The sequence below is a fragment of the Bubalus kerabau genome, chromosome 1 (assembly GCF_029407905.1).
Source record: "Bubalus kerabau isolate K-KA32 ecotype Philippines breed swamp buffalo chromosome 1, PCC_UOA_SB_1v2, whole genome shotgun sequence".
NCBI classification, from domain to species: Eukaryota; Metazoa; Chordata; class Mammalia; order Artiodactyla; family Bovidae; genus Bubalus; species Bubalus kerabau.
In genome coordinates this window covers 213,023,919-213,039,798 of record NC_073624.1, presented here as the reverse complement: position 1 = coordinate 213,039,798, position 15,880 = coordinate 213,023,919, and the positions used below count along the sequence as shown (strand labels likewise).

At 63.0% G+C, this 15,880-nt stretch overlaps 1 protein-coding gene across 1 annotated transcript; it reads left to right on the top strand.

Moving 5' to 3' along the window:
• The first annotated feature begins 3,618 nt into the window (after nt 1-3,618).
• On the top strand, nt 3,619-14,528 carry KLF16 (KLF transcription factor 16). The gene is made up of 2 exons (XM_055553509.1): nt 3,619-4,215; nt 12,239-14,528. The coding sequence occupies exons 1-2, from the start codon at nt 3,759-3,761 to the stop codon at nt 12,538-12,540; spliced, it is 759 nt and encodes a 252-aa protein (XP_055409484.1). The 5' UTR covers nt 3,619-3,758; the 3' UTR covers nt 12,541-14,528.
• Nucleotides 14,529-15,880: the final 1,352 nt, after the last annotated feature.

The window sequence follows — 15,880 nt, the reverse complement described above, 5'->3', positions numbered from 1 at the left end:
AATAAACACGGATGGGTTACAGACAAGGCAAAATGGGCGTGAATCTTAAAAACACTCATCAAAGTACAGCAACCTCATCTCCAGGAGGGATGGGAGCTTTGGTCCTTTGAGAGCCACAAGAAGGACCCACATGGAGAGGCTGAAGGTCACACCCACACACACCTGGTGCCAGGCAGGTGGCAGAAATGGGTGCATCTGCCTGCCCAGCGTGCCACTCTGAGAAGATGGACCCCCACCCCTACTCCCTGCCATGTCCCCTTGTGTTTCTTGTGTCTCCTGGCCCCTGCAGAGGTGACCACTGTGGACAGGCTGGCAGAGGCCACTGTGCACCAACAGGCTGCCGAGACAGGTGGAAACACGAAGAGTTCACAGCGTGAGTGGGCACGTGACTTCCAGTGAGCTTGAGCTTGTGGCTGACCCTGTCCGTGTCCTGGGCCCCCATGGCCACGTGCTCCCTGATGGCAGTGACAGACACTCAAGTTCATCTGTCCATTCTCCTTTTCTCCCATTACAACAGTGCAGCCATACACAGATATACTTGTTTCCTTAAGAATATTTCTGGGGGGACTTTCCTGCTGGTCCAGTGGTTAGACACGGGTTTGATACCTGGTTGATGAACTAAGATCCCACATGCTGTGGGGTACAGCCAAAAATCAAAACAACAACAAAATGGAAGTGATACACGTGGATTATAAAAAAGTTGAACTATAAAGAAAGTACTATTAAAAAGTAAAGGCCAGGGTGGGAGAGAGACCCAAGAGGGAAGGGATATGTGTATACACATGGCTGATTCACTTCCTTGTACAGCAGAAACTAACACAATATTGTAAAGCAACTGTACCCTAATTAAAAAAAAAGTAAAGACCACTGTTAAAAAAAAAAAACAAAAACAACTGTGGCCCTTCCAGCATGTCTACACATACAGACACACACAGATACACATCTGTACCGCAGCCTTAATTCTGACCCGGACCTGTCAGGGAGCCCCTGTAAGTTGCCTTCTCCTCCGCTTCTGTAACTTCCTCTGTCTGCCACCTGTGCAGCATGGTTCTGTGGGCCCCGCGGTCTGGTGAGAGACCCCTGTGAACCCCTTGGTCCCAGAAGGGAAGCCTGGAGATGGACCCCCGTTTATAGATCAGTAAACTGAGGTCTGGAGAAAGAGAGGACTGAGCACTCTGTGTCTGCCCAGACAGGACAGATGCTCCGCTGCCTCTTAGTTCTGCGTGGGCAGCCGCTCCAGGCCACTTCTGGATCCTCTCCCAGCCTTGACTTCTTCATCTATGAAATGGGGCTTACAACTCTTGAAGGGTAGTAGTGAGGACAGAGTGACAGAACTTAAGGTGGAAGTGAGCACACGGTCAGGAGGGGCATCAGGCTCCTCACAGGTCACTCACATTCTCACATACCCCTGGGCCCAGGGTGTGAATAGAAACACTGCGAGTTGAGAGTGGGCCCCGCTGGGGCTTCCTGCCCGCAGAGTGGCTGGTAGATGAAAACCACAGCTCCAAGACCCTGATTCTCCCTGGGAGTGGATGCACATTTGAGGCTTGTCCAGTGCTGACCACTGCTCTGACATGGTCCACCCGCCGCCTTGCCCATGGGGAGAAGGCCCCCCTCCGTTACTGCCCCACTTTCTTCTGGGTGCCCCCTTGAACAGCAGGCCCCAGTGGAGCCAGCTCTGGGATACTCCCCCAACCCCTCCAAGCATCAGGTTTGAGTCCCAGTTGCCTTGCCCTAGACTCTGGGCCCCTGGAGGGCAAGGCCACAGGGGGTGATGTTGCTCTGGGCCCGGTAAACATCACTGGAAGGAACTGACAAAGGGTCCCTGCCTCCTTGCCCTGCTTCTTCCCCGCGTGCTGGAGTGAGCAGGGGCCCATGGGGCAGCCTGCAGAGCACTTCCTGCCTTACCTGGACCTGGGAGAGGCTGGGCTCAGGGCCTGGGGACCACCTGTGGGCTGGGGTGCTGAGGCCCTGGAGGGCTCTGGAGATGGGGGAGGGTGAATGCCTGCCCAGGTGGTCCACCCTGTTTGAATTTCAAAGGTATGGGAGGCGCAGGCCAGCAGGAATGCTGACCGCCAGTGCCCAGCGGGTGCTCACCTGTGGACAGTGGTTGTCCTGAGTGGGCTTCTCTGCTAGAGGAAGGGGCTGAGTGTCTCTGCAGCCTGAAGTCAAAGCTCCAGCAGGCCTCTCTCTCCCTGCCAGAGAGGGAGGTGCCACCAAGGATGGTCAGGCTTAAACCAGATGGACCCGAGGGACAGCGACAGGCCTGGGGACAAGGGTCTGAGCCAGGATATATAAGCCATGGTGCGAGGGGGAGGGGGTGCTGCAGATGGAGAGGGTGTGAGAATACTGCCCTGGTATGGGAGTCGGGCCGAGTCCCCGGCTGCTGTCCAAACCCAGACCTGGGTGGGTCACTAAGACTGGAACCCGTGGCGGAAGGCCCCCTGGAGGTCGCTTCGGGCACTGCATCGTCCCGTGGCCAGCCTAGGAAGGGGCGGGGGCGTGGCTGCAATGGAGGGGACCACCCCATCGCCCCACTTCCGCCGCCCGCTGCTTTAGACCTGCGGGTTAGGCGGACCCCGGGCGTCTGCTTTCCCGCGTTACCGACGAAGTTAAACAATTTGGCCTGGACGTTCTCAGGGGCGAGGCCCCACTTTCCCTGTTCGCGCCCGAAAGCCAGCGCCAGGGAGCGAAGTTCCCGACCCCCGTATTCTGACAAGGCTGGGCCACTCTTTCTCCCCAAATCACCCCGAACCCTGCCCGCCCTTTGTGACCCCGGTCCTCCTAACTCCCAAATGGGGCGCAAAAAGAGAAACGAGCGCAAGCTCGTTCGACACAGCCAGGAGAGGAGTTCCTCCCTCCGTAGTCTAGCTGCGGGTCTACGAGAAAGGCGATGGGGTCCCCCATAAGAAAGGGCGAGGAAACGCAAGGGCTCGCGGTCCAGCAGGGCCACAAGTTGGGGAAGAGGAGAGGGGGAAGGGTCGCGCACGTGGCCGGGGGGCGGGGCTGGCCGCTTCCGCACCCCCACCGGGCCACGTGGGGAGCGGACCCCTCCCCCATCCCGACCTGGGGCGCGCCCTGGACCGGGTGGAAGCGTCCGGGGAAGGGGCGGGCCCCCGCCGGCCGCGCGCCTTAGCGCGCGGTGGGCGAGCCCGCGAGGAGGCGGGGCGCGCGCCGAGCAGGGAAGGACTCGCCCTAGGGGGCGGGCCCACCCAAGGAAGGAGGGGCTTGCCGGGATGGGGCGGGACTCGCTCCGGAGGCGGGACCCTACCAGGGACGGGGCGGAGGAGGGGGTCCTCTGGGGACGGACTGGAGGGAGCTACTGAGGGAAAGGCGCGCCAGAGAGAGCTGGCTCCTCAGCCTGCTGCCCGGCGTGGGGAAGGCGCGCTCGGGGAGGGAGGAGGGCGTACTGCGGGGCCAGAGTGGGCGCGACAGGGGGCGGTTCCTTCAGCCCGGGCTCCGCCCCCGGAGGCCTCGCGCAGAGGGCAGGGTGGTAGAGGGCGCGCCGGACGGGGGGCGTGGCAGCGCGCCCCGAGGGGGCGTCCTCCGGGCGGGGCGGGCCGCGGCCGCCCCCGCGGGCTCCGGTGCGTCAGGGCGCGTCAGGCGGGGCGGGGCGGGCAGAGCGCGGGCGGCGGCGGCGGCGGCGCGCGCCGGCCTCCTCCTCCTCCTCCCGCACTCGAGCAGCCGCCACCGGCCGGACGGGCGCCGCTCCTGCCTCTGCTCCGCCCGCTCGGCCGCGCCGCTAGCCCCTGCTTGGCATGTCGGCAGCCGTGGCGTGCGTGGATTACTTCGCCGCCGACGTGCTCATGGCCATCTCCTCGGGTGCCGTGGTGCACCGCGGGCGGCCGGGCCCCGAGGGCGCGGGCCCAGCCACCGGCCTGGATGTGCGCGCGCCGCGCCGCGAGGCCGCCCCGCCTGGACCCCCTGGGCCGCCGCCGCCGGCCCCCGCTGTCCTAGGCCCAGGCCCCGGCGCCACCGCCGCCGCACCCCACCTGCTGGCTGCCAGCATCCTGGCCGACCTGCGCGGTGGGCCCAGCGCCGCTCCGGGGGGCGCCTCGCCCGCCTCCTCTTCTTCGGCCGCCTCGTCCCCGTCCTCTGGCCGCGCCCCCGGCGCCGCGCCCGCCGCCGCCAAGAGCCACCGCTGCCCCTTCCCGGGCTGCGCTAAGGCGTACTACAAGTCCTCCCACCTGAAGTCGCACCTGCGGACGCACACAGGTGAGCCCGATCGCGAGCCGGACCCGCGCGGGGGCGGTCTCCCGCGCCCCCTCCCCCGCCGGGACCCCGAAACTGCGTGGCGCGTCGGGGGCGGGGAGGGGGGCGCGCCCGGGCAGCCGCCGCGCCGGCCGGGAGGGCGGGGCCTCGGTGGGTGGGGCGCGCGCGGGGGGCGTGGCGGCCACGCGGTCGGGTGGCGAGCGGATGGCGGGCGCGGAGGCAGCCGCAGGAGCTCGCCGGGTGCCGGTTGCTGCGGGATCCGCGGGCGGGATCGGGGCTCCTGGGTAGTCCCCTTCGCCTTCGGCCTGGTTTCTCTTTTGTTTTCCGTTGGTTTCGAATCGGGGCGGTGGGCAACGTGGTCGAAGCGCTCAGTTCTGAGGTTCTCGTCTCCTCCCCTGCCTTGGTTTCCTTATCTGTAGAAAGGCAGCAGGCACCGTGGCGCTGCCTCCGAGGTGGTCGCGAGGATTCACCCCGGAGGGCGGCCGAGCGCCTGGTGCTCGGCGAGGTTGGGGGATGCCCGGCACGTTTTCTCTGTCCTTTGCTGTGTTTTAGTAAGGCGGAAGGCGGGGCTGGAAGTGCGGGTTAGGGCTTGAGCCTCGGGAGGAGGGGGATCCCTGAGGGCGTCATGTTATCCCCCTGTTTCCCAGCGTACTGGATTCCTCCCACCAGCTCCGGGAGCCGAGAAGACTTGGTGGCGGGGGAGGGCTCGGCGATACAGTCACGTCTCACCGCCCAGCCCGGCGGCAGGGGGCTCTGGCCATCCTTTCACTCGGGCACCCCCTCTTTTTCCTCTGCGGTTCCTCCCAGTTCTCCCTATGAAGTCCCACCTTCAACCCTGAGAATTTTTTCTTGGGCTGGGGGCCAGGGGATGGTGGTCACCAGCCTGAGTTTGAGCATTGGAGGTGATCCTTCAGTTGGGAAGGGCAGGGAAGCTGGGTGGGCGTGGGCTTGGACTCGGTGGTTCTGCCACTTTCTAGCACAAGACCTCCTCTTCTGGGTGGGTTTTTTGTCTGTATAAAGGGCTCTCTGACGCCTTCTCCTGAGGGTCCTTACGTGGGTCACGTCAGGGCACATGGACATAGTTCATTGGACATGCTCCCCTTGTAGGGACACGTGGAGGGCCGAGGTGGGGCTGGCCCTGGAATTGTGGCAGAGACAGGGATGGTGTGACCCCTGAAAGCGGCTCAGACCCCCTGGTGCCTTGGTTCTTTTCCCGCACTCTGTCCTGCTCTCTAGGTCTGGTGAAGGGTGGGGGGGCAGGCCACCTCCCATTGTGGCTCCCCAGGGACACTTCCCCAGGGTTTGCTGGGGTTTTAAGGACCTCCGTGAGTCCCTAGGCAGTATTGACTGCCCCCTACGCCCGTGGAGGAGAAAGGACTCCTTGTCCAGTGCCTGTGTGTATGTCAGTGTTGCCATTCCTGGCTTTAAAGAGAAACTGAGACTCAGGAGACAGAGTCGGGGTGTTCCAGTGATGGGTGGGGGAGGGCAGGGAGCCATTCCTCCACTGCTTGCTCCCTTGATAATAACTGCTGGGCACTGGGGGGCACCTGGGTACTGAGAGTCAAAGTCCTGCACCCAGGCTCCCTTGGTTCCAGCTTTGGATGCTTTGGGGTACCTTCGTGCTTAATGATGGCTAATGTGGCATTTTTCTGGCACTCAGGACCACCAGACTCTACCTTACCAAAAGCCTCTGTATCAAGGCCTTTTGGCTTTTCCAGCCCCCAGGGGTGGGGAAGTCATACCTGTCTTGGGTCTGTACGATAGAGTGGTGTTGCCCACTGCCAGGGGCAAGCCTGGGGACAGATCTGATGAACAGCCTTAATTAGATGCTGGCTGTCTGCTGCAGGAGCCAGTGTGCCCCAAGGATCTTTGGGAGGGGGTCCTGTCCCACCCATCACTGCCTGACAGCAGCTCTTCTCTCTGTAGAGAGAACTCCCTTCCTGGTCTGGCCCCATTTTACAGATGAGCAAGCAGGCCCAGCAGGAGCCGTCATCGTCTCTGCTCCATTTGGCACAGAGGGTTGGGGTGGGGAGATGTGGAGGGGTGATGGGGTCTTCCTTGGGGCCCCACAGCTGCAGGGGAGCAGCTGGGAGCGGGGATGGCTGGCTTCCAGTCCCCTGGGTCTGCCCTGCAGTCACTGGCCTACAATGAGCTCCCCTGCTTCCGCGTGGGGCAGGGAAAGACTTGGAAGCTGCGGGAGATGTTGACGCGGTTGCCATGGATACCGAGATGGCGAGGGAGGGAGGTGGGGCGGGGGCGGAGGCGAGCTGGCAGTCTACTCCTTGCTCTCCCCACCTCCCTCATCTACCACTGTTTTCCTGCCCCAGATCCCCCAATGCCCAGCACCTCCTGGGGGGCTCAGGCCCCTCCCCACAAGGAGCTCAGATCTGGAGTGGGGGAGACCGTTAGTCTTTGGCCCTGCTCACTCCTAGACCGGGTCATTCTCTGTCTGGCATCCTGGCCACTGTAGGGTGTTGAGCAGCCTCCCTGGCCCCCACCTGGGGCACCTTCAGTTGTGACAATAACAGATGTCCTCAGACAGCACACAGTGTCCCCTGGGGCTTGCGGGATCTCTCCTGTTGAGACCCCTGTCTGGTTACGCCTGAGAAAGAGTAGCTGAACGTTGATTGTGTGTGAGAGGGGCACTGTGGGGATGACCCGATCCCTGTCTCCCGGGACCCCTGGAACGTTGTAGGGGGCGGTGACAGCAGTGGTGATGGAGGAGAGGCCTTCCTGGAGGAAGCAGCTTCTCTGGTGGATGCTGTGGGTTGACTGCAGCCTGGAAAGGCGTGTCTCAAGAGAAGGGCAGCACCGTGGCTGCAGGGGGTGGAGGCAGGGGCCCTGGGGGGTGGGCTGGGAGGCTAGGCTCTGGTGGAAGGTGGGGAGGGGGCCGAGCAGGTGAGCAGTCTGGTTAATCCCCAGGGCAGGGTGGGGGTGGGTGGGGAAGCAGGCCGGCTTTGCAGAGGAAAATCCGTTTATGAGGACGGGATTAGGGTCCAGGAGAGGGGTTGAGGAGGGCGGCTGTGGTGTGGGAGGCCAAGAGAAGCCCCGTGACACTGGGGACAAGAAGTGGCTAGGGGAACCCCTGTGTGCTGACCCGGGGGCGGGGGTGGGGGTGCAGGTGGGGGTATTTTTTGCTGAACAGGCCCCCAGGAGGGGAGGCAGATGGGGAAACTGAGGCAGCAGCGGGCATGGGGGCTATGTATGGAGGCAGATCCCACCTCTACCCCTTGCAGAACCATGAGTGCCCCTAGGGCCAGGTGGGGCTTAGAAGACTACTGGTTATCTGGGGGGCCAGAGTGTGGCAATGCCAAGGTGGGGTGGGGGGTGTGAGTGCCCAGGACTGCCTCCCCATCTAGCCCCCTTCTCTTGCAGTAGTGCAGTGAGCAGCTGGGGGCTGGGGAAGGGTGCCCCAACATTTTTTGGGGGTGGAGAGGGTGCCCCAACATTGTGGGGGCGATAACCACCCCCCACCCAGGCTCCCTGATAAAGGTGGCCCAGATGGCCCGGGAGTGGGCAGATGATACCAGCCTGAGGAGCCGGCCTCCCGGAGAGGGAGGGAGCCACCCTCGCCCAGTCCTATTTCCAGAACAGCAGGGCTTTGGAACACATATGCTCTCGGGCCTGAGGGGGCTGTGACCCCTCAGCCCTAGGCACTGAGAGGGCCACCAGCCCCCACGCTGAAGATGCCAGTCTGGGTGGGGGATGTGGTAAAGCTGGGGCTGCCTGGGTTCCCAGGGAGGGAGGCAGGGTGTGAGGCAGCAGGGGGTCCACCTTTTAACTAAACAGGGCTGGGGTGGGGGGTGGAGTGGCTCCTACCTGGGGGTTGGGGGGTAAACCAGATGATGCACCAGCACACTTGGCAGCTGGTTAGCTGCTGCTGGAGCCAGCCACTCCAGCGTCATTCTGTCTACTTAGACCCTGTAGACTCTGCACATGTGTATCATGCACCCTCGAGGGGCCAGGCTTGCGCCCTCAGCTTTAGGGTTGGCTGGGGGCAGAGATCACATCCAGGAGAGACTGAGCTCCAGCATAGGAAAGCTGAGAACAGAGACAGTGGAGGGGGTACGCTAGGAGAGTGTGCTCTGAAGGGTAGACCAGACATGGGATGGAGGAAGGGACAGAGGTTCCAGCAGGAATCAGGGGTGTGAGAAGCATCCAGGCTCTGGTACTTCAGACTTCAGCCTGGACCCTGAGCCCAAGAGCAGAGCACTGAGCGGGCAGCTCCAATACGGGCCGCACCAGTCCAAGCCAGAGGTAGGGCCTGGAGACAAGGAGGTTTGGAGATATTTTGTTTGAAGGGGGCTCCGATGGGATTTGTTGCCAGGTACCACCTGGGAAGGTGAGAACCTGGGAGATCTCTGCCTAATAAGCTTTTGGTGCAACAGGCAGAGCAATTGAAATGGAAAACCTGTAGGAGGAGTGGGGACTGGGAGGGAGGGAGGGAGGTGGGCAGTCTTGGGTTTGGGGGAAGGGGCTAACATCTGGCGGGTATTTAAGATCACAGAGTGGATCCTCGTGCCTGCTGGTCGTTGTAAAGCCTTCAGGATGGCCAGCACACAGGGGCCCTGGGCCCGGCTCTCCAGACTTCACCATCAATTTTCCATTCTTTTGGCTGCATCTCTGTACTGCCCTTTGGGTTCTTTGTGGCCTGTTCAGCCCTATCTCCTTTGGAAAGCTTCCCTACTTCCGGCCCCCCACCCTGCCACCTGCTGCAGCCCCAGCCTTCTCCAGCTGTCCTGGGATGCTGCCTTACCTGAGCCCTGCCCCCGGTGCAGTCCACCTGGCAGGTGGGCATTTGTGCAAGGGTTGGCTGTGGGCTGCACCTTCCCCTCCTTAGATTAGAGATGACCTCCGGAGGTCACGGAGAAGGCTAGCTGTCGGACCCTTGGCCTCCAGCCCGGGGAGGTGGGGCACTGGCTTCCCGGCCCCACCTCACGCCCTCTTCAAAGGCGGAGCAGGCTGAGCCAGGCCTGGCGCACGGTCGCCCGGACCTCCTGGCCTTCATTTTCTGGCAGTCCTGAGTTCACCCCAAAGCCCAGCCCAAGTCAGAGGGTCAAGTCCACCGCAGCCCCGCCCACCGCATCCTTCTCCAGCGCCCAGGTAGACTCTGGAGACAGGCGGAAGGCCAGGTGCAGCCAGGCTCTGAGCCTCCGAATATTACAACACGCCCACCCCCCACCTCCCTTTCCACCCCCGCCAGTGGACTGAGAGGGTGACAGGACATGGCATCCTGTAGGCATTCGCCTAACGTTGTGGGGGCGGGAAGCCTGCGCTCCGGGACGTCCTCCCACGTGTGCACGTGCTCCGCACTCCCGGGCCACCCGGCGTGGGGCAGGGCTGGCAGCCGTCCAGCCGGCAGGACGACCCCAGGCCCCGGCGGGAGCGGCACCACGTGAGCAGGGCCGGCTGGGCCTGCGGCTGTCCTTGACGCCGCCGAGCTACGTGCGGCAGCTGTGTTCCCGGCGGCTGCGTGCTTTCAGCCCCTACGGGCTCCGGCACCGCTCTTGCAACCTGCCGGTGGTGGTGAAGGAGAGCTGCGGGGCGGAGGGAGGGAGAGAAGAGTGGGAGGCGGGACCAGCCCCGTTGCCCTAAATGGGGAAGTGAGCCAACCCGAGCGGGAGGGCCCTTTCCCCCGCCACCGGCACCACCTGCTCCCCTAGCCCCTCCGCTCCTCCCCGCCTGCGCCTTGCAAGATGGCGACAGGGCCGCATGCCCCACGGAGGGGCGTCCCGCCCCCGCCCCCGCCACTGTCTGCCTGGAAGCCAGCAGCCCCGCCCCTATCGCCCCCTCCCCCAGACTTCGGCCCTCGGAACCTGTCGGTTCCAAGTAGGGTGGGGGGTCCTTTCCCGCGCTGTTTTGAGCCCCGTGATTCCGTTGAGGAGGTCCCCGCCCGGACCCCTCCCCCAGCTGCTGTGGACTTTGCCTTCTGGATTGTTCCAGGGGAGGCGAATGGTGGTGGGGGACAGCCTCGGGGATTTGGGGCCACCTGTGGTCTTGGGGACAGTTGCTCTCCCTCCAGCAGCACGGTTGTGGCCCGTAACTCCCCTCCCCCAGGGAGGTGGCACCAGCACTTCTGGGTTCGCAGCCTCCTGGGGCCTGCCCTCCCCCAACTGCAAGCATAACCGACAGGTATCCCACAAGAAATCTTCTGGGGGGAGTTTCTACTGGGACCCTTTCGTGCCGTGCTGGGGGTGTCCCGAGTCTGGTCAGGAGGAAGGATGGGGGAGGGGAGGTTTTACTGGGCCTCCAGGGCCGCGGGTGATAGTAGGAGCCTCTCTGAAGTCTACTGGTGCCCCTCTGCGGTTCCTCCCTCCTAGCCTTTCTCCCTAGGCAGGCCTTGCTTCCAGAGCGGAGATGTCACTGGGTCACCCTGAGATTCCAGCCCTCCCACACTCCCCCACGGCTGCGGCTCTTGTCCCATGGCCCCTGCCGCTGGCTCCTGGTCATCTCTACCAGGGATCAGAGAAGAGCCCCATCAGGTCTCTTCTCTGATCCCTGGCAGAGGACACCCTTCAAGTCTGTCTCCCTTGCCACCTCCTCCCAGTGGGCGTGTGCAGGGTCAGCCTGGGTCACCAAAGTCCCCAGGGCCTGGTGTGGGCCTCCCAGTGTGTAACCTACCCTAACCCCACTGTGGCTTCCCCTCTCTTGTCCCCCAGCTGGCGTCCCCCCTTCCTCTTCTGGGTTCCATTCTATGCCACGAGGGGAGACCCTGCCCACATATCCGCATCTATTCTCCCCAACACACCCCGCAAAATCCCTGCGCATTGGGCACACAACGTCTGGGGGGTTCCAGGGTCCCAGGTACCCCGCGCTGGGTCCCGGAGCGTGCGAACTCTGGGAAGCTCACCGCCCCTAGGACGGGCGTGGCGGGGGTCCCCCCGAGTCGGCTGGGGACACGCTGACGATACACGGTTGAGGAGAGGGGATCGGGCGGCACTGTCGTAGGGCATAGACCCCCATGGGATGGGCGGGTGGGGACGGGCGGGCGGGGATGGCGGCGGCCGCCGGGGCAGGATGGGCGAGGCCGGCCTGGCGGTGGGAGGGGTCTGCGAAGGAAGTTGCCGGTGGCGGCCCGCCCCTCCCCTAGCCTTCTGCTCTGCGGGGGCGGGACAAGTCCCGGGCTGCCTCGGGCTCCGCCCCTTCCCGCGCCCGAACCCAGGGGCAATCCCCGCCGCGCCTTCTGACCCTTCCCACCCTGCTAGCGCGGCCGGGGGTTGGGGGTGTCCCTTCACATGTTCCTCTGCTCGTAGAGGGCCACAAGGGTCAGTGGTGGCGTCAGGCACAGGAAACCGCCCAGATGATGCCCGGCACCTGCGCCCCTGGTGGTCATTTCCCAGAGGAAGGGGCTTAGCTGGGATCGCCAGCACCTGGAGCCCTCGGAATGCCCCACAGGAAAGGTAGAAGGGAGTTTCGCGGGGGCGGGGACAGCAGGAACTGTTGCCTTAAGATCGGAGCGGTCACGTGTGTGGCAAGTACATTGGGAGACACATGTCACCGAGGTGACGCCGTCTTAGGGGTAGGGGTAGGCGGACAGGCCTGGGAGAACAGGGTCTCTGTAGGTTTTCCTTTCAACTCGTGGCAGCTGCTCCCAGTCTGTAATTACCATTGTGCTCAGACTCTTTGCGAACCCATGGACTGTAGCCCACCAGGCTCCTCTGTCCATGGGATTCTTCAGGCAGGAATACTGGAGTGGGTTGCCGTGTCCTCCAGGGGAATCTTCCTGACCCAGGGATCGAATTGTCTTCTGCATTGGCAGGCAGATTCTTTCACTGGCGCCACCTGGGAAAGCTAGTAATTACCATTAGTCGTAGGAAATAGACGAGGGGATAATCAGTGTTCGGGAAATGAGTTGGGGTCATTTTCTTTATACATTTACACGTTTTAAATTCACACCCAGAATTCAGCCTCTCGAAGGAGTTTTGCGGGGGAGGTGGGGGTGAGACAAATGACCAGCACCCTTTGAGATCTGATGGAACGGCCTTCTCTCCCCCCACACGCTGACCACTGTCTGTCCTCCACGCAGGTGAGCGCCCCTTCGCTTGCGACTGGCCGGGATGCGACAAGAAGTTCGCACGCTCTGACGAGCTGGCCCGCCACCACCGGACGCACACCGGCGAGAAGCGCTTCCCCTGCCCGCTCTGCTCCAAGCGCTTCACCCGCAGCGACCACCTGACCAAGCACGCGCGTCGCCACCCCGGCTTCCGCCCGGAACTTCTCCGGCGCCAGGGCACCCGCAGCACCTCGCCCAGCGACTCGCTGCCCTGCAGCCTGGCGGGCAGCCCTGCGCCCAGCCCAGTGCCCAGCCCGGCCCCAGTCGGCCTGTAGAGCCCTGTCCAGCCGCCCTGAGTGCACCCCCGCTGGGCCTGGGCATGGAGCACCAGCAACCCGCCTGCCGTCCCGGGCCCTGGTGGGGCTCGGATTGACTGCCAGACCGGCCCCTTCCAGTGTCCCCCGGAGGGTCCCCCCGAGTTGCCCCTGCCCCCTCGAGCAAACCAGGAGGGGGCTTGAGACTGGACCGGGGTCATCTGGGCCTTGGAGGTTGCTCTCCGGGAGGAGCATGGCCCCGTGTCTGTACATAGCCATGATGTTAACTCTCTTCCCAGCTGTTGAACAGGGACCCTAGGTCGAGGGCCAGAAGGCATCCCTTCTCCCTCACCACCTCCCTGCTTTGGGTGGCATGTGGGCCTTGGGGGGAGGTGCCCCAGGAAAGGCACCCCCTAACCAGCGTTCATACCTGGCCCCCAGGCCCCTCTCTCCAGGTTGGGATGAAGTGTGCAGAGCCATAGGTGAACTAGGGGTTACCGCGTGGGCTGCCTCTTGTCCCCCCATACCCCGCCCCAGGAGCCCTTCACCCCATCGAAAGCCATTGGAGATGTTCAGGGAAACAGGGTGCGGCCTGGCCGCCCCATTCGGGTACTCAATCTCAGGTGTCCACACTGGCCCACTGCCGAGGGAGGGGCCCCTCAGCTCCCCAGCCGCCGGGGCGGGGTGGGGGTGGGGGAAGTGGTAGGGTCTCTACAGGGGGTCCTGATTTGCTTCTGAGACTTGGGATAGGGAGGGAGAGAAATGGGGGTTCTTCCAAAGAGCAATTAGACTCACTTGGGGGGTGGATATCACGGGATATGAGTAAATGCAGGCTTATTTATTGTCCTCTGTCTGCTGGAGTGGGGGCTGCACTGCCCCTCGCTGGGTGGGTGTGCGATTGTGTGAGTGAGAGACTGGGAGAAGCTGGCGCCATCGCCGGCCTCCCTCCTGCAGGGGAAGAGTCCCCGACACTGGCCTTGAGCAGCATCATGTGACAATCAGTCCCTCCTATTTGGACCAGAACAGCCTTTGGGCCAAATGGACCCCTTCCCAGCACTGCGGATGGGGGCGAAGAGGCCCTGGGCCCTGGCTCCATCCTGCCCTCCTGGTGGTGGCAGCAGGGTGGCCCCTGGACCCGCAGTTGAGGTCCCACCCACGGGGGCTGGAAGTATAGCTCGATTTTTTTTGGACCGGGTAGAATATTTTTTCAGGCTCCAATCCCTTCCTTGATCTGGGCCCCTGTGGGTGGTCTGTTGTCCTCAGGGGTTGTGGGTGTGGGGGGAGGATCTTCGTGGTCTGAACTTAGGGTAGGGGAGGGATAAATGCCACATCCCCTCCTGGGGTTCTCCCACTGTGGCTGAGACTGGATTTCATTTTGGACAGACTGAAGACCCCGGCCTTGAAATGGGAAGGGACCCAGGCTCCCTGTCCCTTACCGTGAAAAGGCCTATTCCATAGCCTTTGGCTGCAGATCTGTGGCACCCTCCCAACCTGTTCCAGAAACTTCCTGTCTCCCAGTAGGGGGCTGGGGCGTTTGGATGGCACTAGTGTGGACCCAAACCGGCCCTGGCAGGATCCAGGGGCAGCGCCTAGGGTCCCGGGGAGGGGGCTGCGCCATGGTGAGATGCCTTAGCCATGGTGAGATGCCTTAGCCCGGGGTGGGGAAGGAAGGGGGGAGGGGTGGGGCGGGCCTAACCTTGTTTCCCTTTGTGTCCGTCTGGATGCCCCCTCCCCGTATTGTCCCAGTGCTGGCCGGTGCTTGTCCACGGGAGGTGGACTGTGGTCTGAGGACCCAGGGAGCTGAGAACTCGCCCCTCCGCCCCTCCCCAGTGTCCGGGGGCCTGAAGGGACCGGTGGTCACCTGGACCTGGTTCCAGCCATTTAACTGTGGCCCCCAGAGGTGGGTGGAGGGGGAGGGCCCCAAGGGACTTTGCTTTCGGGTGACTCCCTCCCCCCTGTCCTGCCTGGCCTCATCCTGGTATTTAATTAAACAAGTCTTTTTTAAACCCGATTCCGGAGCCTGTGTGGTTTTTCCCTTCGCCGGTTCAAGGCGGTGGGCCTTCTGGGACTCTCTGTCCCCCTTGCCAATGTGGGTCCTCAGCCTCCTCTTGCGGGAACTGAGCCAGTGGGCTGGTGAATCCGCGGACCTGCAGGCGGTCTTGGCAACGCCCCTTAGCCCTAAAGCCGGAGGAGGGGGCTGCCCTCTTCAGCTCGCGCTGCAGACCAGAGGCACCCACACCTCGGGCATCTGAGCCCCCGGCCCGCCTTCCAGCTCCGTTACCCGGCAACTGAGGCGCGGTGACATGGCGTCCGGGGGCGTCTGCTGCCCGCCCTTCAACGGCGCCGCGGGCGCGGGGATCCCGCACTTCTCTACACTGCTCTACAGGGCTCCTCCCGAGGGTACCCCGCACCACTCCTTTGTCCAGTCGTCTGGCCGCTCCTGTATTGTATGCCTGCTGTATGCGGCTCCCAAATGGAAGGGAGAGGAAGGAGCGTTGGGAAATTGGTGAGAGTTCTGATCCCCTTAGGAAAAGTGCACCCCAGATTCCAGCCATCTCTAGAGCCCGGAAGGACAGTGGGGCTGCGGTGACACGCGGCGCAGACACTCCCCAAGGGTTTTGCTACTTTCCGCCCTCGAGAAGGTGGCAGCCCCGCCATCTGGTGGTCGCCCTCGGCATTGCAACACCGGCTCCGTTAATTCCCCTCCCCAGGGTCCTGCCCTTGGGGCCGCCAAGGTCTCTCCAATCTAGACACGTGGCCCTCGTCTTACCCTCTGGAACCCCCTCCCTCCTTGCTCTCTTTCTTACTGGAATATGGCCCGAAAGCTCGCAGATGTCCCTCCCCAGACCCCTGTCCCACTCCAGCTCTGGCAGACTTCTCTGCTTCTTTGCGGCAGGGTTCCTGGAATGCTAGGTCCGCAAGCTCAGACCCCCTTAAATCTCTCTTGCATGCACTCTCCGTGTCCCGGAATCACCAGGAGGATTTCTGCCTCCTAGACGCTCCATTGGCAGATGATTTCGGGGACCCCTAGCTCCCCTCCCCAGGTTCAGGTCCCCCTGTGCAAAGACAACCCCTGGTTCATGCCAGCCTCACCCTCAACTTTGGGCCCAGTATGTTCTTACCCCTCCCCCACTGCATATTCATCTTTCCAAGCATGCAAAATCTTTGGGGTCGTCCTTGACTCCCCGCTTTGGCTCACCATCCACATCTAGTACCTCCGGAAATCTCCCTGGAGCTCTACCTTCAAACATATCCAGAGTCCACCCATTTCTCCCCTCTCTTTTGCCTCCACCTGGTCCCACATCATGGCTCACCTGAACCAGTCCAGCTTCCCCCTGCTTGGTGCACCCACAGCCGCCCA

What these genes read in the sequence shown, in the direction of transcription:
- KLF16 (XM_055553509.1), top strand. Translation starts at nt 3,759, where the DNA reads ATGTCGGCAGCCGTGGCGTGCGTGGATTACTTCGCCGCCGACGTGCTC. An exon ending in GCACCTGCGGACGCACACAG is followed by an intron (nt 4,216 to 12,238) that starts GTGAGCCCGATC and finishes TCCTCCACGCAG; the next exon opens with GTGAGCGCCCCTTCGCTTGC.